This window comes from Schistocerca nitens, chromosome 3 (genome assembly GCF_023898315.1).
Source record: "Schistocerca nitens isolate TAMUIC-IGC-003100 chromosome 3, iqSchNite1.1, whole genome shotgun sequence".
NCBI lineage: Eukaryota > Metazoa > Arthropoda > Insecta > Orthoptera > Acrididae > Schistocerca > Schistocerca nitens.
The window spans coordinates 733,861,021-733,883,505 of NC_064616.1; the positions used below are offsets into that span (position 1 = coordinate 733,861,021).

The 22,485-nt window shown below is 41.5% G+C and overlaps 1 protein-coding gene across 1 annotated transcript in view; it reads right to left on the reverse strand.

Annotated features, from left to right (window-relative positions):
• The window catches only part of LOC126248708 (oxysterol-binding protein-related protein 8), a 211,432-nt gene that overhangs the window by 14,765 nt on the left and 174,182 nt on the right, over positions 1-22,485 (reverse strand). Inside the window, exons 15-16 of the mRNA XM_049950002.1 lie at positions 18,183-18,326; positions 927-1,031 (exon numbers count right to left, since the gene is read on the reverse strand). Of these exons, the coding sequence (XP_049805959.1) occupies positions 927-1,031; positions 18,183-18,326 (249 nt within the window). The remainder of the gene's footprint in view (positions 1-926; positions 1,032-18,182; positions 18,327-22,485) is intronic.

Below are 22,485 nucleotides of genomic sequence, written 5' to 3' on the forward strand. Positions count from 1 at the left end.
CAATTACTGCATATCTTTACTCTGAATAGATTCTTCTAGTTGTATTTCTTCATTTTCAAATAGCACAAATCTTGTGTATGTTGCCAAAAATAAAAGCACTGCATTCTTATAGGATGAATTTTTTTGTAACAACAATTTGAGGATTAATGACTCATCCATAGGAATCACTTAGTAATCATCATCAAAGTCATATTTTCTCCTTGTGAGTTTTCGGATGTTGCAAATGGATACAAGCCACCTTGAAAAAGTAATAGCCAAGCCTGCTAGTCCACTGTCTCTGGTGTGCTGGGATCCATTCTGCTTGAAAGCTCACTGGGCCATGAGGGCTAGCCCATGGTCTGTACAAACCAGTGCAGGAATCACAGGCTTGTTGGGCAGAAATCTGTGCCCCCACAACTCTAGCCTCCAAGATCTCTGGACAGTCAATACTATATACACAATATAAAAAAAGACTGACATATGTTGTGTTTCCACACCTGAAGGCTTAAATTCAATGTGTAAGAGATTATATAACAAATATTTTCTTAACTTCCTGTGACACTTACAGGTCATTCTTCAAAGACAAGTATTCTAAAATTGCACAACTTTACCTACATCCATGTTACATTTGAGCTAACAGCACAAAGTTGTTCATCTGCTGCTAAGTAGAAGATGGCTGTAAGGATGTCAGCCAAAATATTGAAAGAAGAAATAATGCTATCCCACATGCACATCTGAAATATTATGGAATATAATAGACAAAAATACTGTTGACAATTATATTCAGAAGTGTGTGACAAATTTGTCCCACCTTTCAGTACCACCCCCATTCAGAAACTGTAACAATGCTGTAATTACTTATTAACTAATCCTCACAAAAAAGAAACTCAGGTATAACACTGTTACAAATGCCCAGGTTGTTAAAAGTTCTTTATCTTATGTCCCACCTGCTCAAAATGTTTTGGTATCCATTCAATACCCTTTATCTTCCGTTCCTTTGCTGCAGCCCTCTGTGCTTCTTCCAAAACTGTCTTCTCTTCTGTAGCGGCAACCTATAAAATAAATGCAGAGAGATAAGGCCTTTTTTTTTAATGACCTGTTAAATTAGATGATAAACAACTCACTGAATTTGCTGTGTGGAAACTAGGATTTGCCCACAGTTATTTAGGGTGTCCCCGAAGGAATGGTCAATATTCAAGAATAGAACATGAACAATCATTCAACGCAAAACAGTCTTATGAATCATGTGCTCTGAAATGTATACCCTAAGAGCTATGAGCTCTTGTTTGTCTTCACTACTGCGAAACACACCTCCTCTACTGAAAAAGTGCTCATAGCTCTTGATATATGCATTTTTACTAGACTTCTTCAGTTTGAACGACTGTTACGGTTATATCTCTGAAGATGGACCTTTACACCTGAGACACCTTGTGTATACAGTGTGTGAAAAAGCCACAAATACAAATTAGTAAAACTATTAGGGGAGATAAAAAGAAACGTTTTTGCAATGTGACAAATGTCAGAGGTGCAGGGGTTTTGAAGGACTTGATGCTGGACCTCCCCTAAGCCAATGTTCACAGTAATTTTGGCTGCTGTGTATCCAAAAGGTTGACACTGGAATCTGATCTGCACTACAATTAAGTCTTCTTGCTAGAAAGCGTAAGTTTCCATTATTGCTAGTAGTGTCTGGAGTTTCACTGTCAGTGTTTATTTTATATTGTGTGTACATGATAGTTTCTATTCATGTTAACAGATTCTTGATGACTAATTAGACTCCAATAGTATTAGGTGAGATGCATTTCATTTATGGGGAGGCACGATACCACAGTCTAGCAGCATGGCACCTGTATGTAGAATTAGTTTAAGGACTTGACACTCCCTTAGATGACACCGACAGAAAACTGATAGACCTTGTAATGTGAGAACTGTTAAAAATTCTGCCAATGGTATCAACACCAAATTAAAACATCCCTCGCTTCCATGTGTGTTTCATTTGCTGACATGGATGCTTTCACAAGGGAAGGAATAATCACCAGCCACAATACCCATGTCTGGGATTTGGAAAATCCTAAGGCAACTTGTGTTTTCCACAACTAACAGAGAGTTACCATAAATGTGTGAGCTAGTATTGTTCACAACTATCCGATTGGTATCTTCTGCCTAACATGCTTGATAGAAGCGAAGTAATACCAGAAATTCTGGCAAATACCTTGCTAGCAGTCAAGCAATGATTATCGCTCCAGCATCACAGTGATCCAATCACACTTTGCCATTGTTGTCACAGAATATTCAGACAATATTTTCTGCAATTGTTGGACTGGGAGGGGTGGGCCAGTACCATGGACACCACATTCTCCTGTCCTCACTCCTATGGATTTCTTTTGTGAGGGGGTGTGGAGGACAGATATGAGGTATTTGATGTGAGAGACACTGAAACCCCAGAAGAGCTGGTTGCCTATTTCGTTAAATCTGCAAATATTGTTTGTGAAACACCTGGTTGTTTTGAGCATGTTAGATAATCATTAGGATGCAGATGCCAGTTGTGTATCTAAAATTCCATTCATCACTAGCATCGTCATCTCCATGGACCCCAAGCAGGTAAATGGCGCACTTGTGACATTTTTGTTATATAGCGTTTTTCTCTCCCCTAAAAAAAGTGTACAGTTGGTGAAAAAATTTGCGAGATCACTCACCTTATTGTTACGCTGAACTGAACAGCTCTACTGTCTCTTTTACCACATGACACAAATGGAGATGATGTGCTGCCATCATATTGTCTACAAGTGCAAAGTCTAAACTGTCCAAGCATTGTCAGACTATGTTAGATTATATGAGAGATTGTATTCATGCTGATTAATTTCTCTCTTATGTTTGTCTGTTGTGTTCAATAAACTAATGAAAAAATGCTACTTAGTATGCACTGTACTAGTAAAAATGAATTACAACTTATGATAATGTTATGAAAAGGTCTTTTTCAATAAAACAGAGTATCCCAAATTGTCACAAATTAGCAGGATAACACTTTCGGCTTCGAAACAGCCAGTGTTTACATTCATTAACAGTCACACAGAAACAGCATCATACGAATGACTACCAGTCAAAGTATGCAAATGTAGCAGAAGGTGGTAGATACATAACATAATGCAGTTAACGAATCATTCAGAGACACAATTAAGTCAATACAGTTCATAAGCAGAAAAAGCAGGCATTAAAAAACATACAATTCTGCAAGTTTCTCACCTTTGGTGCAGAATCGAGGTAGCAACAAGACTTATTGGGGAATTGATCGTCTTCAGATTTATTTACTGACTGTTTATCTGTCTGCTAATGCCTTTTTCACAGATGAGATAAAAATACTGTGTCCAGCAAGATTACAACCAAAACTAACACAGTCTTCCCCTCGAAGGGCGAACATTTGATCTGTAAGCTAGCATACAACTGTAGCAGACATTGCTCCCCTGTTGTTCTAATGATGGTTGTGACGGAGAATTCACTATGTATAAAGCAAAGTAAGCTGCACTTTCTATTGGAATGAGCTTCCTGGACTCAAAAACATAAATCTGCTAACAGAAAACTAAAAAACTCACTCACTAGAAGTAATTCTCGTTTTTAGCATCACCTGTGATATTAACATTGAGTGAATAACATTCATTTTAATATTATGTACTTCAAAACAGTTTTCCTTGTGAATGCTTTCACTGGCATGATCTCTAACACACAATAACACAAATGAAAGACCTACATAACATTGATTACAAAACGGGAATACTTAAATGAAATTTCATAAGCTGTGAATAACATGAAGTTTCAAATCAGAAAAGCAAACCGTGCCAGGAAATCTTTCACAAAGACCAAAAAATGGAACTGAGGCATATGAAGAAAGTTAAACAAGTTAATGGTTGCAATGCAAGTTCAGTACCAGCTTCTGATAACATGAAAGGAGAATCTGTTGTGATGAGAATGTGAAACAAGGAACAAATAGTGCCAAAGTAACGTCTCAAATATGTCATTTTTAAGTAAAAGTGTCATTTATTTTATAAAAACTAAAGGGACAAAAAGTGTCCTCTACTCATGATGATTCCAATAGAGGTGGTTGTGGTAATTGATCAATAAATGTGAAAAGTGCCTGATCAATAAGCTTTTCTATTTCAGGCAACTTAGAATTTCTATGCAGTACCTCACTGTTGGCACATCTTGCTCATAATTTATTTCCTTGTTGTTTAACACAAATGTTGTCTGTATGCTATTACACCATTCATAAGAGAATTAAGGAAGTGTAATTGTTAAAACAGATTGGTATATTGCATGTTATTGTACTTGCATCTGAACCGGTGGAAAATGCTAATTATAGTTTCATTTCATCTTGGAGACTACTGGAAAGGTTTAATAATGATTTTAAGGTAGATCCTGTGTACATTGTCTTGTCTACTGGTACAATTACTCATCAGATCTTCCTCAACTACAAGCTGACGGTCACATAAATAGGGCAAAAACCAGACGGACAAATAGACATTGAGACTAGACACTACAATCTTGACATGACAGTGGAATAACTTGAAAAAACTGAACATTGGCAAGGCAACGAATTCAAGTGAAATGAGGTTAATGACATAAATTAAACATTTCCAGATTAACATACATCACTGCTTTCATAAATATTCCTCTTTGAAACTGACCCTACACAGCTAACAAATGCCAAACAAGTGTCACTGAAGATTGCTTTGATTCATTTTACACACTTGCTATGATAATTTGTAGTCACAGTGGTAAGTATCTGCCACTCAGCACAGTCCTTGACCAATACAGCATGCGATCTCACTATATGATGCAATTATACTCATTATTTAAAAAAAAATTGTAGTTAGCTCAGATCAACTCCTTTCACCTTGCTACTAACAAAATAGTTTATATAAGGCTCACCTCACCAGTCAAGGTGAGGCGAAGGCAAACAACCCATCAGTTGTGTACCAACGTCATCTCTGTAGCACTCTGATTACCTTCAGATAAGTTCCAAATTTGGACTACTGAACAGGAAACATGCACCTTTTCCACTCCTCATGTAACGCCTGACTAACATCGTGCAGTTTCACCAGGGAGCACAGCTAACAAGGGGAAATTGCCGTAGGTCACACTCTGACTTGGTTGAAACTTTGGTTGGTGCAAGAAGAGTGAAAATGAAAGGAACCTGGTTTGTCGGTGCCAACATTCAATAATTTCCAAGAAACTGACACTCGGAGTTCTTATATTACTTCATAAGTTCCCACACATGCAGTATTAAACCAAGCATAATGACTAAGAGCACAGTTTCAAATTTTTGCATTACGTAGTCAATATTTTTGTGACATCAGGAAACAGAAAGGGATTATGGTGAAAATAAATAAGCATTTCAAATATTATTAGAACTAGATTTTATCACCACAAATCTTATATAATCTTATGCAACTAACAGTAATTGAAAATGGAAAACATATAAATTCTAGTATATCATTTTTTCCTATGGTTTTTACTTTAATATTTCAAGAGAACCAGTGTATTCTGCAGGGTGATATCTATTGTAAAAAGATTGAAAGCATAAAAATTCAGTGCACCAGAAGGAATGTTTGAAGGCACATATGTCACAATAACATTTTTTCAGTGTGGGTGTTATTAGGAAAAGCAACCTCCTTGACGTTGCTAAATAATTCATAGTCTGGTAATAATTTTGCAGTAAATAAAGCATATCAAAGTATTTACTCAATAGCTGGACCATGCAGTTGATTACAGATCCAGGTGTGTATTTTATCAGTTGCATCACTTCTACTTGCAATTTCTGTTTGTTGTGTGATGAGAATAGGACACTTCTGTAAAAGGGCGAATGTAATTCTTAACCTGTCAGTAAAACTATACATAGTTGGTTTGACAGAGTGGCATATGCTGACAGATTTACTTTTTAATGGATGTGTTGATGTTCCAAGTTCATCAAAAACCAGGTCATTGTATAAAGAGGGATAGCTTTGAACATCGCATGAGTCAATAATGTAAGGAAGCAGCTCAGTGTTTACATAAGGTAGCAAAACTTTGTCCAAAAGCTGACGATAGATTTCTTTGTTTCAATTGGATGACAGCTATTTCTGTAACTTTCTCGCCTAAAATTACACATTCTCTTGCTACAGATGTGATACATTTTGTCTGATCTGTACTCTGAACAAAATCAGGGTTGAATTCAGAAATTATAGTGGAGGTAGCTATGTTCATTAGTTCAGCATACATACACTTGTCTTTGTTGCTGATGTATTTACTGATGTGATGTAGCTGAATTCTGTGTTTCCTCTTCCAAAGATCACTCCAGATGATTAAGGCCTTGTATTCAAAACTTTCTGAGAGCAATGAGGTTGCTGTAGCTATTGACCACTGCCACAAAGCTCATGTAGGAACTACATGTCCATTGTTTCTAGCCTCGGTAAAACAATCGAACACCCATCAATCAGTCATATTTATCTAGAGGTCCTTCACTTGTCACTTGTGTCCTCAATTGTGACAACTGTTCAGTACATGTGAGCTTGTGCACTTTTACACTGCCCAGTATGGATTAACACTTTCTGGAAAACTGTTATCACCTATTTTCATTTGTCTTCAAGAGGTCAGTGCCAAATTTGGTCCTCAAGTCCACCAAGAAGTAAACCAATGAATGGAACAGCATCATAATGTGTATGCAGCAGCCACAAAATCTGGAAAGCTCACTAAAGATACCTAGCAACAGGTTTTGGACAAGTTTTGTGACCTTACATAAAAATGGAGCCATATCTGTAAAGTATTGACTTGTGCGATTATCAAATTTATTTACTGAATGATGAAAGTTTTACATTTGCCCATTACAGATGTGCCACATGCTCATCCCACACCAAATGGAAATCACAAGTATAAGTGATGCAATTGTTAAAATGCTTTGATATGCTTGATATGTCATGAAATTATTGCCAGATCACGAGACGTTTATCAATGTTAATGAGGTCGCTTTTCCTAATGATGTTCAAACTACAAAATGTTACTGTGCCATGTGTGTCTTCATAGGTTGTTCTTGGTGCTCTGAATTTTTATGCTTTGAATGCTTTCATGACATTTATCACCCTAGGGAATGTGCTGGTTCTCCTGAAGTATAAAAGTGAAAAATAAATGCAAAAATTGAAATACTTTAATTTACATGTTTTCATTTTCAATTAAAGTTAATTACGTAAGATAATGTAACATTGGTGATAGCAAAATCTATTTTAATGAGATTTGAAATGCTTATTTCTTTGTCAATAATCCCATTCTATTTCTTGAAGTCACAAAAAATATCAGTGTCAATGATATCACATACTTACACGACAACAAAAGAAAAACAAGTAATATAAGAATAGATTTCAATACGTAGCACAAAAAATTTTAAACTCATTTGTTTTCATGTCATGCACATGCAAAATGGTGAAGTGGCATCAAAGATCTGACTGTCACTTTATCAGAAACTATTGAGTGTTGGCATGCAAGACACAACAGGTATTCGTCTATTATCATACTTCTTTTACTAACTGAAGTTTCAACTGTGTTAGAGAGCAACTTATGATATGTTATCCTTGTCAGCCACACTTTCTGATGAAATTAGAGGGTGCTAGTTTGGCATTATGTGGAGACTGGAAGCAGTGCACATTTTTGGTTTAGTAGTACAAATTTGGAACTCCTTCAGAGATGACGGCAGTACATAACTGATGATCTGTTCATTCTTACCTCGTCAGTCACGGTGAGACTGGTGTGCTTTATCTTAAGCTATTTCATTAGTACCAAGATGAAGCGAGTTTATTCAAGCCCAATTACAAATTTTTCCAACAACGGTACAATTGTGTCACACAGTGAGACTGTATGCTGCATTGCACTGGGACTGTGGCAGTGGACACTTCCTACTGTGACCTTGAATTATCAAAGTAAGTGTAAAAAAAGAACTCTAAGAGATCTTCAGTGACATATGTTTGAAGTTTTTTTAGCTGTGTGGGATGATTTTAAAATGGGAATACTTATAGAAGTAATGATTTAGGTTTGATCTTGAAATGTTTATTTCATTAACCTCTAAATTCATTGTAAACTTTTTCAGGTTACTCTACAGTGATGTAAAGAGTGGAGTGTCTATAGTCTCCATGCCTATTTGTCCTCCTGGTTTTGCTCTATTTATGTGACCCTCCACTTTTTAGTTCAGCAACAGCTGATGAGCAATTGTATCAGGAGACAAGTTGTTGTGTGCAGGCTCTATCTTAAAGGCATTATTAAGCCTTTCCAATATCCTCCAAGATGAAATGAAATTACAATTAGTTTTATCTGCTGAGTCACATTTGGCCATTAAGTACCTTAATATTTAGTGCTGATTTTATGAATAAAGGATAAGTGGTGCTCTCAGTGACCCTTTGCCAATGCCTAACATTTCCAAATTATTGCTATAAGAAATTATACCATACTTTTCATGTGTACCTTGAGGTAAACAAATAATTTGTATATAATATCTCGGATTACGGTTAAAAGAGGTACCTTGCACATGAAACTGGTTGTTTAAAACAGGTTCCAAATCAGCATCAGAATATCAATATCACGTTTCTCCTGTTTTTGCTCCTTACTTTTACTGTCTGTAGCCTGGTATCTTCCTCTCAGGAACCACATCTTCACATAAGGAGGTTTAAGAGTGAAAATCTCTCATATTCACTGTTGGATATTGGTAGGCATTTAGTTGTGTTTATCACAGGCAATAGAGAATCTGGGCATTTATTTTCTTCTAAGAACTCCCGAAATCCTCTGATCACTTTTCTCTCAAGAAATCTGGATCTTTGACATTTAAATTGAAAAAAACACTTCTTTGTCTAAAGTTACTGGAGGATTGTCAAAAAGGATCCATTACTTTAGCGCATGGACAAATATCATATTCATCATTTAAAAGTGTATCTTTGATTTGCCTGCATAACCTTTCATAAAATGCTGCTGGGACAAGAAAACTAGGCCTAGCAGTACACCTAAAATACTTCCTTTATGAAGAGAAATCCACTTGATCTGTAATTGTTCCTTTGCTTTGAGGGCTTCATGGTAATATTGACCTCTATTTACATTTCTCTATTGAAATACTCTTCTGTTGTGTTTTTATCTTTTTGGTAGCTATATGAAGAATGATATGATAAGCCTACTGTTCGTAACTAAGGTCAGGCAATTCTTGTAGTGTGTCATACATTAAACCAAGATCCAACATAAAATCAATAGTAGTGAATTTCTCTAGAAGACGTTCATATATTTTCCTATCAGTGTTATCTCTGGACATATCACTCTTAGCACTGGTAAAATGTGAAACTAGTGCTATATTGCTATATAATTTCTCCAAACTGCTGAAACACTTCTAAAGCTAGAGGCAAACTATCGAGTTGTTCTGCACATCTTTGTAATTCTCTGTCATTTTCAGGTAACTGGTGGTAGATGGTGCAAGACTTTCCCAGGAAAGATTTAAAATGAATGATTTATCAAGGGAAACCTTTCTTATAAGGGCACCAAATACCTTTAGCTTACAGCTGGCACTATGCCACCTTAAAATTTGTGGAAAAGCTTGTTTCAACAATGAAACAGCACCTTTCTTTCCACCAACATTACTGTCATGCCATAAGTGGCAACAGAAATGAGATTTTCATTCAAAACGTCTTGGTGAAAACCCCTAGTCTTTAATTATTCATTACAGTATTGAATATACATTCAGCAGTCATGCATTATATTTCAATGAAATCTGGGAAAATATTATTTGGCTCGTCATATCAGGTATCACTGAGAATAAATAACCGATGTTGGCAATTGGCTGAATATTGGACTTTCATCAAGTATCAAGAAAATTTTGTTATGTGATTAGATTATACACTGAAGAGCCAAAGAAACTGGTACACCTGCCTAACATTGGGTAGGGCCCCTGCGAGCATAAAGAAGTGCCGCAACATGACGTGGCATGGACTCAACTAATGTCTGAAGTAGTGCTAGAGGGAACTGACAACATGAATCCTGCAGGACTGTCCATCAACGCATAAAAGTACGAGGGTGGACATCTCTGAACGGCACATTGCAAGGCATCCCAGATATGCTCAATAATATTCATGTCTGCGGAGTTTGGTGGCCAGTGAAAGTGTTTAAACTCAGAAGAGTGTTTCTGGAGCCACTCTGTAGCAAATCTGGATGTATGGGGTGTCACATTGACCTGCTGGAATTGCCAAGTCTGTTGGAATGCACAATGGACATGAATGGATGCAGGTGATCAGGTTGGTTGGTTGGTTTGGGGGATTAAAGGGACCAGACTGCGACAGTCATCGGTCCCTTTTTCCAAAAAAAATATATGAAAACCGCCCAAAGAGAATAAAAATGAACAACAGGGAACACGTCAGACGACACGGGACAAGAAAGACTCCAACAGAGATCAGACAAAACGAAATAAAATCACACAGAGTGTGACGGTGGTTGGCCGACCACAGGAACAAAGAAAGGAGAAGCCAACCACTGAGAACACATTAAAAACTCAGTTGAAAACCGTAGGCGAAGGCCAGAATCAACACAAAACAATAGAATAAAACATAAACACTCATATTAAATGATAAAAAACCCCTGCCCGAATGAAACGTAAAACTAAGTCAGCCACAGCAGAGTCATCTGTTAAAAGGGCAGGTAGCGTGTCAGGCAGTGCGAACGACTGCCTGAGCACAGCTAAAAGTGGACAGTCCAATAAAATGTGGATCGCTGTCAAAACGGAACCTCAGCGACATAAAGGTGGGTCCTCACGGCGCAATAGGTGGCCGTGCGTCATCCATGTGTGCCCAATGCGCAGCCGGCAGAGGACAACAGACTCCTTGCGAGAGACCCGCAAGGAGGAGCGCCACACACCGGTAGCCTCCTTGATGGCCCGAAGTTTGTTGCGTGAAGGCAGGGCGCGCCATTCAGTGTCCCAAAGGTCCAGAATTTTGCGGCGTAGGAATGCTCGCAAATCTGTCTCCGGGAGGCCAATGTCCAGAGATGGTGTACTAGTCGCCTCTTTCGCCAGCCGGTCAACATTCTCATTGCCGGGGATCCCAACATGGCCTGGGGTCCACACGAAGACCGCAGAGCGGCCGCAATGTGCAAGAGTATGCAGGGACTCATGGATAGCCATCACCAGATGAGAACGAGGAAAACACTGGTCGAGAGCGCGTAAACTGCTCAGGGAATCACTACAGATAACGAAGGACTCACCTGAGCAGGAGCAGATATACTCTAGGGCTTGAAAGATGGCGACCAGCTCAGCAGTGTAAACGCTGCAGCCAGCCGGCAAGGAACGTTGTTCGCAATGGTCCCCTAGAGTTAGCGCATACCCGACATGACCAGCAACCATCGAACCGTCAGTGTAAACAATTCCAGAGCCCTGATACGTCGCCAGGATGGAATAAAAGCAGCGGCGGAAGGCCTCTGGAGGGACTGAGTCCTTCGAGCCCTGTGCCAAGTCGAGCCAAAGGCAAGGACGAGTAACACACCACGGGGGTATACGCAGAGGTGCCCGGAAAGGAGGTGGAACAGGGAAAAACCCAAGCCCGGAGAGAAGCTCCTAGACGCGTACGGCGATCGGACAACCCAACCGGGGCCGACGGTCTGGCATGTGGACGACTGACTGCGGGAACAGGACACGGTAATTTGGATGCCCGGGCAAGCTAAAAACATGGGCAGCATAAGCAGCCAGTAATTGTTGGCGTCGTAACCGCAGTGGAGGGACACCTGCCTCCACTAGTATGCTGGCCACAGGGCTGGTGTGGAAAGTACCAGTGGCAAGGCGTATCCCGCTATGGAGGATTGGGTCCAGCAATGCAGATGGGGAAGCTGAGCCATAAGCCAGGCTCCCATAATCCAGACGAGACTGGATTAATGCCTGGTAGAGCCGGAACAGGGTAGATCGGTCGGCACCCCCCTGGTGTGGCTCAAACATCGCAGAGCATTGAGATGTCGCCAACACGCCTGTTTGAGCTGCCGGATATGAGGCAGCCAAGTCAACCGGGCATCGAAAACCACCCCCAAAAACCTGTGTGATTCCACCACTGAAAGAAGTTCGCCGTTAAGAGAAAGCTGCGGCTCCGGGTGGACAGTACGTCACCGGCAGAAATGCATAACGCAGGTCTTGGCTGCCGAAAACTGGAACCCATGAGCTACAGCCCAAGACTGCACCTTGAGGATAGCGCCCTGTAGCTGACGTTCAACAGCTGCAATGCCAGTAGAGCTGTAGTAAAGGCAGAAGTCGTCAGCATACAGGGAAGCGGAGACAGAATTTCCCACGGCCGCAGCGAGCCCGTTAATGGCTATTAAAAACAGGCAGACACTTAAAACAGAACCCTGCGGCACGCCATTCTCCTGGACGTGGGAGGAACTATACGAGGCCGCGACTTGCACGCAGAAGGTACGATACGACAGAAAATTGCGGATAAAAATCGGCAGAGGACCCCGAAGACTCCATCCACGAAGCGTAGAAAGCATGTGATGACGCCATGTTGTATCGTACGCCTTCCGCATGTCGAAAAAGACAGAGACCAGGTGCTGACGGCGGGCAAAGGCTGTACGGATGGCCGACTCCAGGCTCACCAGATTGTCGGCGGCGGAGCGGCCTTTACGGAACCCACCCTGAGACTGAGCCAGAAGGCCCCAAGACTCCAGCACCCAATTCAAGTGCCGGCTCACCATCCGTTCGAGAAGCTTGCAAAGAACGTTGGTGAGGCTAATGGGGCGGTAGCTGTCCACCTCCAAAGGGCTCTTGCCCGGTTTCAAAACGGGGATGACAATGCTCTCCCGCCATTGCGACGGAAACTCACCCTCGACCCAGAGGTGGTTGTAAAGGTCGAGGAGGCGTCGCTTGCAGTCCACTGAAAGGTGTTTCAGCATCTGACAGTGAATGCGATCTGGCCCAGGAGCGGTATCAGGGCAAGCGGCAAGGGCACTGTGCAATTCCCACTCACTGAATGGAGCATTGTAGGATTCAGAAGTGTTTGTGCGAAAAGAAAGGCTCCGATGTTCCATCCGCACTTTAATGGAGCAGAAGGCCTGGGGGTAATTTGCAGAAGCGGAACTCATAGCAAAATGCTCTGCTAAGTGGTTTACAATGACGTCGGAGTCAGTACAAACTGCTCCATTCAGTGAGAGCGCAGGGATGCTGGCAGGGATCCGATAGCCATAGATGCGTCAAACCTTGGCCCAGACCTGCGATGGAGTGACATGGAGGCCAATGGTGGACACATACCGCTCCCAGCACTCCTGCTTGCTTTGGCGGATAAGGCGGCGGGCCCGCGCACGCAGCTGTTTGAAGGTGATGAAGTGTTCAATGCAGGGATGTCGCTTGTGACGCTGTAGCGCCTGCCGGCGATCTTTAATCACTGCAGCGATCTCAGGCGACCACCAAGGCACAGTCCGCCGCCGAGGGGACCCAGAGGAACGGGGAATGGCAGATTCAGTGGCAGTAACGATGCCGGTGGTCAGCAATTGAACCACCGCATCAATGTCATCATTAGAGAGAGGCTCAATAGCGGCAGTGGAGGAGAACAAGTCCCAGTCAGCCTTATTCATAGCCCATCTGCTAGGGGGCCCAAAAGAGTGATGCCGTGGTAGTGACAGAAAGATCGGAAAGTGGTCACTACCACACAGGTCGTCATGCACACTCCATTGGACAGACGGTAAGAGGCTAGGGCTACAGATTGAAAGGTCAATGGCGGAGTATGTGCCATGCGCCACACTGAAGTGTGTGAAGGCACCATCATTTAAAATTGAGAGATCGAGCTGCGACAATAAATGCTCAACGGTGGCGCCTCGACCTGTTGCCACTGACCCACCCCACAGAGGGTTATGGGTGTTGAAGTCGCCCAATAGCAAGAAAGGTGGCGGCAATTGGGCTATCAGCACAGCCAGGACATGCTGCGAGACATCACCATCCGGTGGAAAGTAAAGACTGCAGATGGTAACAGCCTGTGGCGTCCACACCTGAACAGCGACAGCCTCTAAAGGTGTTTGGAGAGGGACAGGCTTGCTGTGCAGAGTGTGAAGGACATAGAGGCAGACGCCACCAGAAACCCTTTCATATGCTGCCCGGTTCTTATAATAACCCCGATAGCCACGGAGGGTGGGGGTTAGCATTGCTGGAAACCAAGTTTCCTGAAGAGCAATGCAGAAGAAAGGGTGAAGGCTGATAAGTTGGCGGAGCTCAGCTAGATGGTGGAAGAAACTGCTGCAGTTCCACTGGAGGATGGTATTGTCCATTGCGGAGAAAGGCTTGACGGGACTAGGAAGGCAGATTACGCCGCTGGGTCACCTGCTGCCTCCGATGGAGCACCCGTGCAAGTGCTATCCATTGCGTCTGAGGGATCTGTGAGATCGAGGTCCTCAGCGGACGCAAGGATCTCCACCTCATCCTCAGACGCAGAGCTTTTAGGTAGCGGTGGAGTAGGTGCCACCGCAGGTGTCTTGGACTTACGGGTCTTCAAAGTCGTTTTCTCTCGCTGTTCCTTTGGTTGCCGTTGTTGAGAGGGCTTATTGGAGTCAGTCTCTGGGACCGAAGAGGATCGCGAAGCCCGTCGACCAGCGACCTGTGGCTTCTTCAGCCACTGGTTGGTGTCTGCTGTGCCGCTGGTAGGAACCTGGGAAGGGAGTGACCCAAGGGATCCCTTCCGAGCGAGAGAAGCCGAAGAAGACTTACGCTTCTCCGGCTTAGAAGTGGGGACTGGTGTCCCCAGTGGTTTAGTGGGTGCTGCTCCCGAGGTAGATGGTGTGGGAGCAACAGTGAGAGAAGGGGACCCCATCGTCAAGGGGGCAGGTGAGGTCCTCTGACTCTGATAGCTGACTGTATATCTTGCAGCTGAAGGAGCTGGAGCAGGAGTGACAGTGGAGGCATAAGATGACATCATGCGCACGGGATGTAGCCGTTCAGATTTCCGCTTAGCCTCAGTGTAAGTCAGTCAGTCCAGGGTCTTATATTCCATGATTTTGCGTTCTTTCTGTAAGATACTGCAGTCCGGCGAGCAAGGGGAATGAGGCTCTCCACAGTTGACACAGACGGGAGGCGGAGCACATGGAGTATCGGGATGAGATGGGCATCCACAATCTCGACATGTGAGGCTAGAAGTACAGCGAGAGGACATGTGACCGAACTTCCAGCACTTAAAGCACCGCATCGGGGGAGGGATATAGGATTTGACGTCACACCAGTAGACCATCACCTTGACCTCCTCTGGTAAGGTATCACCTTCAAAGGCCAAGATGAAGGCACCGGTAGCTACCCGATTGTCCCTCGGACCCCGATGAACACGGCGGACGAAATGTACACCTCGGCGCTCTAAATTGGCGCGCAGCTCGTCATCAGACTGCAAAAGGAGGTCCCTATGGAAAATAACACCCTGGACCATATTTAAACTCTTATGTGGGGTGATGGTAACGTGAACATCCCCCAACTTGTCACAAGCAAGTAAACTGCGTGACTGGGCAGAGGATGCCGTTTTTATCAAAACTGACCCAGAGCGCATTTTGGACAAGCCCTCCACCTCCCCAAACTTGTCCTCTAAATGCTCTACAAAGAACTGAGGCTTCACGGATAGAAACGAGTCACCATCAGCTCTGGTACAGACAAGATACCTGGGCGAATAGACGTCACTGTCATTCACTGCCTTTCGTTCCTCCCATGGAGTGGCCAGGGATGGGAACGATTTGGGGTCATAAACGTTAGCTTTAAAATGAGCCCTCAAACGCTTAGAGACTGCTGGTGGCTGGCCGCCAGCGAGAGATGATGTACCACGCTTCATTGTGGGTCATCCGCCCTGATGCCACCTACTCCGACCAAGGGCCCTCCCCATGGGCGCCACCCAGCCGCAGCAATAGCCACCTGGCAGGATGGCCATTGCCAGGAGTCCTGATGCCCCAGGGAGATGGCATACGCGGGGAGTTAACGGCGCAGGCATCAGTAGAGCGATCCCTGTGTTGTCAGGGGGCTACAACCAACAGGGTACATGGCGGCCCCACCACAACGGACTGGCTACCGTGCTGGATCTTAGGTGCAAAAACGTCCAAGGTCGTCGTCGCAGTTAAAAGCAAAACTGCAGAGTGCAGCGTGGTAATCGCACCCAGGGATGTATCCTAGCCCAAGAGATGGAAAATGAGCGGGACACCATTGCAACGACGAAAAAGCCGGCTAAAGGTCTCAATACACAACGGATACAGTGCACCATGTAAGGCGCCCTTCCCCAATTGGCTCGCTCTTCGGAATAATTTAGAAAGATGGAGCTCAAACCCGAGGGGGGACCATCACATAAGGCCGAAACATTTGAGACTCCTTTTAGTCGCCTCTTACGACAGGCAGGAATACTGCGGGCCTATTCTAACCCCCGAACCCGCAGGGGGTGCAGGTGATCAGACAGGATGCTTAAAAATGTGTCACCTCTCAGAGTCATATCTAGATGTATCAGGGGTCCCATATCACTCCAACTGCACAAGCCCCACACCATTACAGAGCCTCCACCAGCTTGAACAGTCCTCTGCTGACATGCAGGATCCAGGGACTCATGAGGTTGTCTCCATACCCGTACACATCCATCCATTCGATTCAATTTAAAATGAGACTCGTCCGACCAGGCAACATGTTTCTGGTCATCAAGAGTCCAATGTCGGTGTTGCCGGGCCCAGGCAAGGCGTAAAGCTTTGCGTCATGTAGTCATCAAGGGTACACGAGTGGGCCTTTGGCTCCGAAAGCCCATATCGATGATGTTTTGTTGAATGGTTCATACGCTGACACTTGTTGATGCCCCAGCACTGAAATCTGCAACTATTTACGGAAATGTTGCATTTCTGTCATGTTGAACGATTCTCTTCAGTTGTTGTTGGTCCTGTTCTTGCAGGATCTTTTTCCAGCCGCAGAAATGTCGGAGATCTGATGTTTTACTGGATTCCTGATATTCGTGGTACACTCGCAAAATGGTCATACGGGAAAATCTCCACTTCATTGCTACCTCGGAGATGCTGCGTTGCATCGCTCATGCGCTGAGTATAGCACCATGTTCAAACTCACTTAAATCTTAATAACCTGCCATTGTAGCAGCAGTAACTGAACTAACAACAGTGCCAGATGCTTGTTGTCTTATATAGGCATTGCCGACTGTGGCGCCATATTCTGCCTGTTTACATATCCTGTATTTGAATATGCATGCCTACACCAGTTTCTTTGGTGCTTCAGTGTATTTTTGATGACTCATTTGAGGAGCAGTATGACTTATTATGTTGAAAGATGCAAACCTAGAATGAAGAATATGATTCATGTCCATTCCTCCATTTAATTTCTGAACATAAATTCCCGACTAAAAATCATTTAATAGTTGACTCCTTCAAGCAACTTTGTATACAGTCTGAAAACATTAGCTGTTACTGATGTATCATTCTTCAGTGCCATAACACTGACAGGAGTCTTCACTTCTGCAGATCATACAGGGAATTTAAAAAAAAAAAACTATTATGTTGTCAAAACTATCTATTGCTGCGTCATGGTTCGATTATTGGAGGAACGAATACATTGTCCAGTCTACATTCATTGCTCCTAAATGTCGGCTGTCTTCTGTTTGCTTGGTTACCGGCACATACAGCAAAATTGAGAGAGAGAGAGAGAGAGAGAGAGAGAGAGGGGGGGGGGGGAGGGGGGAGGAGGGAGAGAGGGGGAGGGGGAAGTGGACAGAGAGGAAAGAGGAGGAAATGGACTAACAGAAGGTTGGAATAAATACATACCTGGGCAAAGCCTAAAATTCTTGAAAGAACTGCGGCCCCCTACCCCACACACACCTACCTTTTCCAGTTTTACAGTGTTTGTACCTTTATTTGTAATACAACACCATTCCTTTTTTGTTATAATGCAGTCTAATAACTGTAAAAATTGCCAACTAATAGCTTCCATCACATCAAACTTGTTAGATTAATTTAAAACATCTCAGGAGATACGCAATACCACTAGATTACTGACAATGCAAAGAACCAAAGATCTTGTAAATTTTAATCTCTGAAATGAATACAATATGGTATTTTATTTGAAACTGAATTTACTTGCTGCACACAACTATTTTGCTGCTACAAAAAATCACTATATTCCATGAACAGATTCTATGACAACTGTTGACATCCACATGTACATGGATGATGTTGCTAGCAGTACATCCTACCTGGTCATCTCGTAGAATTGCTGCAGTGACATGTTGCCATAAATTTTCAGATTCACATTCACCTTGATGTTCAATAGGAACTGTGTAACGTTTCAACCTCTTCGATTTTATCTCAGGTGTAGGCTTCCACAGTAGTTGCTCCTCCTGAGGAAGAAAAGGAAAAAATATATCAAAACACAAAAGATATTACACACTCATGTGATTAATAGTATATACAGAAGGAACTACAAAATTATTAAAGGAATAAATTAATGTTTTCAGATATTAGAAGAAAAAATGTGTTATGCAAACACAATTTACTTCACTGTTATATAGCACTTCGTACTTTGGTACAAAATTGAAATAAGGAGTGGAAATGCTTTAACTGTTTCTTAATGTATCTGAAATGTGGTTAGAAGTCTCTCACATTTACACGTATTAAGGTTGTGACAAATTAATGAAAGAACAAATGGAATTTTTTATTAATGAACAGCACATTAGATTAACATTTTCATTTTTAAAGATGACACTGCACAAAGAGTAAGTGTTATTCCTAGCAATGTTGAAGCCACTTGTGGAAATTTCTTATGATTTTGGAGGCTGTCACGAATGAAATGAAAGTGACTGTCATGGAGGGATCAGTGTTTGCACTGTGGAGGGACTATAGTAGTGGGAGAAACCTTGCTAGTTATCTCCAGTTTTACAAGTAATACCACCAAGAGTTGATTGTCTAAGTGCTGTACTCTCATTGCTAAATCATTTTCCAAGACCAGTGACTCTGTGGCTGCAACACAAAGAGCATTCCAGCCCAAATTATATGAACTTGATGAGAGAGTGTAACATCAATGTGACTAGGTCACACCAGACATCACATCATTCACTCTTGATTTTGAAAGGAATGTTCTCTGATTATATTATTTCTTCCAATGGTATCACTAGTTGGTTCACTGGACACCTACCTATTTTGACTCACAATGATCTTTTCTTTCCTAGCAATAAATAAAAGCTAAGATCTATGGATACTACCTAGGAATTGTGTAAGAAGTAAAGAAAGACATACAATGAATTTGTCATCACACTGCCTGTGATAACTGCAAAGTCATGGACTGCTTTATTGAACAGTTTCACCTGTGTGTGCGTGTAGACTTTCTTGATAAATACTGATGAAAAGCTCTGTTTCCAAACATGGTGGCAGGGTTGACAACCTGCAAAGTTTTGATGAGTCATGAACATCATCTTCACCAGAAGATGAGTATTACACCCATAAAAGCACTGCAATATATCAACGGTGTCACTGGGATGGAAATCTGAGAGCTTCTTGTCAGCTCCAGCAGTGTATTGTCCACAGCTGCTACCTAAATAAAACTTTTTCAGTAAAAACAATATAAGATTACATTAATCAGTTGACGGGTTCTGATTATGGTACAATCATCATTATACCGTTAAAATTCCATGAAAAGATAATTATAAAGTTTTAGAGGACAAGACAAAGGCATAAATGTAAATAATCTAACTAATTTAAAGCACAGAATTACATATCCACACATGATGTCAACTGAAGAGAGTGGTTATGTAGTGATGATAAACACTGCCAACCAACGCATGACCATTTGCAGTTCAGTAGTAGAGGCTCTGCCCACTGGCTCTGGCTAACATCATTTACAGCCAATGGTTACAGAGTATGACACAATTTCATAATAAGGTTACAATAAAGTGTAATTACTATAGATGTAATAACAAAAATATAAATATGAGAGGAGGTTGTACCACTGATAATATAACATCTCTGATTGATAACAGTATGTATCAATTCAGGTTTCATCTTCTAGGTAAACACTTGACGTCCTGTCAGCCATTTTTTGGACTAAGTGTGGCTATTGCACCTCCTACAGAGGGCAGTCCATGTTTAAATACCACACATTATGGGGTACTAGTTCCTTTTGATTCTCTACTGTAAACAAAATTTCTCTGCATTGCATAATTTATATACCATCTCATATTTATATTTTTGCAATTACATCTATAATAATTACACATTACTGCAATCTTATTATGAAATTATGGCATAGTCTGCAACCGTTGACTGTAAATGATGTTATGTGGGAGACAGTGGGCAGAGCCTACACTACTTAACCGCACACAGCTGTGGATTGGTCAGTAGTGTTAATTGTCACTACAAAGCCGGCTGCTTCTCGTCACTCTCTCCAGCCACCATAAGGGGTAGATATGGAGTAACACTTTAAATTAGTTACATTATCTAAATTTATACCAAGTCCTGTCCTCAAACTTTGTATTACTCTTTTCACAGAGTTTTAATGGTATGATGACGATCATAGCATGATCGAAACCGGTCACCTGATTAATAAATTTTAATAACTTAGATGTGATCCTACACCGTTTTTATTTAAAAACTTTTGTTCTAATTTTTTGAATGCTGTTTTTCAGGAACAATGTCCCAAAAAATGCTTGCTACCTATATGCTGCATTTTTCTATAACTTTAAAATTGTTCTCATGTATTTTTAAATGAGAAATAATTTTTATGATTTTCAGTTTATGAACACCTCACACCTACATTTAGATATCTTATAATATGAACCAACTAATTCATCACATTTTAAGACTGTGTCGTAAAAAACTATGGTTGAAAATGGCTATGATGAAAGTAGAAATAAGGGTAAAAAATGACCCACATTGTTTAAAAAGTATTTAGGGTAGCAATTGGAAATGTTTATGTCATGATAAATGGTTCAAATATGTGTGAAATTACTGATGACTGTATGTGGATGTGCTTTGTGTGTTATGGAAATGTGCAAATATAACTTTCGAAACAAAATCAGAGATATAAATGAAATAATAAAAGTGCTTCAGAACAGCAAAGAAACACTAAACGGCAAATACAATGCTTTGAGGGGCAAATACCCAAGTTTATTTCTTAAACTGTAAATTCATGGTTACTGTCACATAACCAAGGTAAATGTAACTAACATGGATATGTGCTGCAGAAATACAGTCATATGAAATTTTGTAGCATGAAATAAAATAAAAATTGTAAGTGAGATATACAAGGGTCTTCCACAAAGTACATTATGTTTTGGAATTAAAAATAAATAAAATATTGGAATTTTTTTTTATTATATACAGATGAAAGTCACACTTAAATACTACTTTTGTACATAGTTGCCATTTAAATTAAGGCACTTATCGGAGCGATGGACGAGCTTGGAAATTCCTTCGTCATAAAATTTGGCCGCCTGCACCTTCAAACACATGGTTACCTCTTCTTGAAACTGTGCGTCGTCATCAAAACGCTGCATAGCCAACCACTTCTTCATTGCTGGGAATAAGTGGAAGTCGCTCGGTGTCAGGTCGGGACTGTACGGCGGATGAGGAAGCAACTCCCACTTAAAAGATTCGAGAACTTCACGAGTGGCATTTGCCGTGTGGTCCCGGGTGTTGTCGTGAATCAGCAAGATCTTTGAGACCAACTTTCCCCTGCGCTTGTTTTGTATTGCTCTTCTGAGGTTGTGCAGAGTTTGGCAATACCTTTGAGAGTTTATTGTAGTGCCTCTACCAGGAAATCCACAAAAATCACACCTTTTCTGTCCCAAAAGAAGAGGTAACCATGTGGTTGAAGGCGCAGGCGGCCGAATTTTACGACGAAGGCATTTCCAAACTCATCCATCGCTACGATAAGTGCCTTAATTTAAATGGCAACTATGTAGAAAAGTAGGTTTTAAGTGTGGCTTTCATCTGTATATAATAAAAAAAATTTCCAATACTTTATTTATTTTTAATTCCAAAACGTAATGTACTTTGTGGATAGCCCTCTTAATTGGCTAACACTTACTGCCTTTGATATAATGAAACTGGACTCACATATTCTTCTAAACCAAATTAATAAAGAGGGTTCATTGAGTGATATATAAAGTAAGCTAAGAACTAAAGTCAACAAAGGAAACTAGGTTGAAAGTTGAAAACAGTATGCACATGAACAAGATGAATGGCTATCTTAATTAATTAATCAGTTAATTTATATCCTATACAGGATTTTGCAGTTCACAACTGAACTATAACACAACACTTTCTAAAAAATGAATGGAACAGGAAGAAATCCCTATATTTGATATAATGTGGAGTACCATATGCCATGCAATTCATAGTGGCTTGCAGAGTATTGAAATGGACATATAAATCAAACTGCAAACAGAAGAGAAACTAGAAACATTAATCACCATGTACCAAAAGGAAAATGATCCCTTGGAATACCTAAGAAGAGAGGACAAAAACAATTGTGAAGGGACAGAATGGGCTTAGAACCCCAGA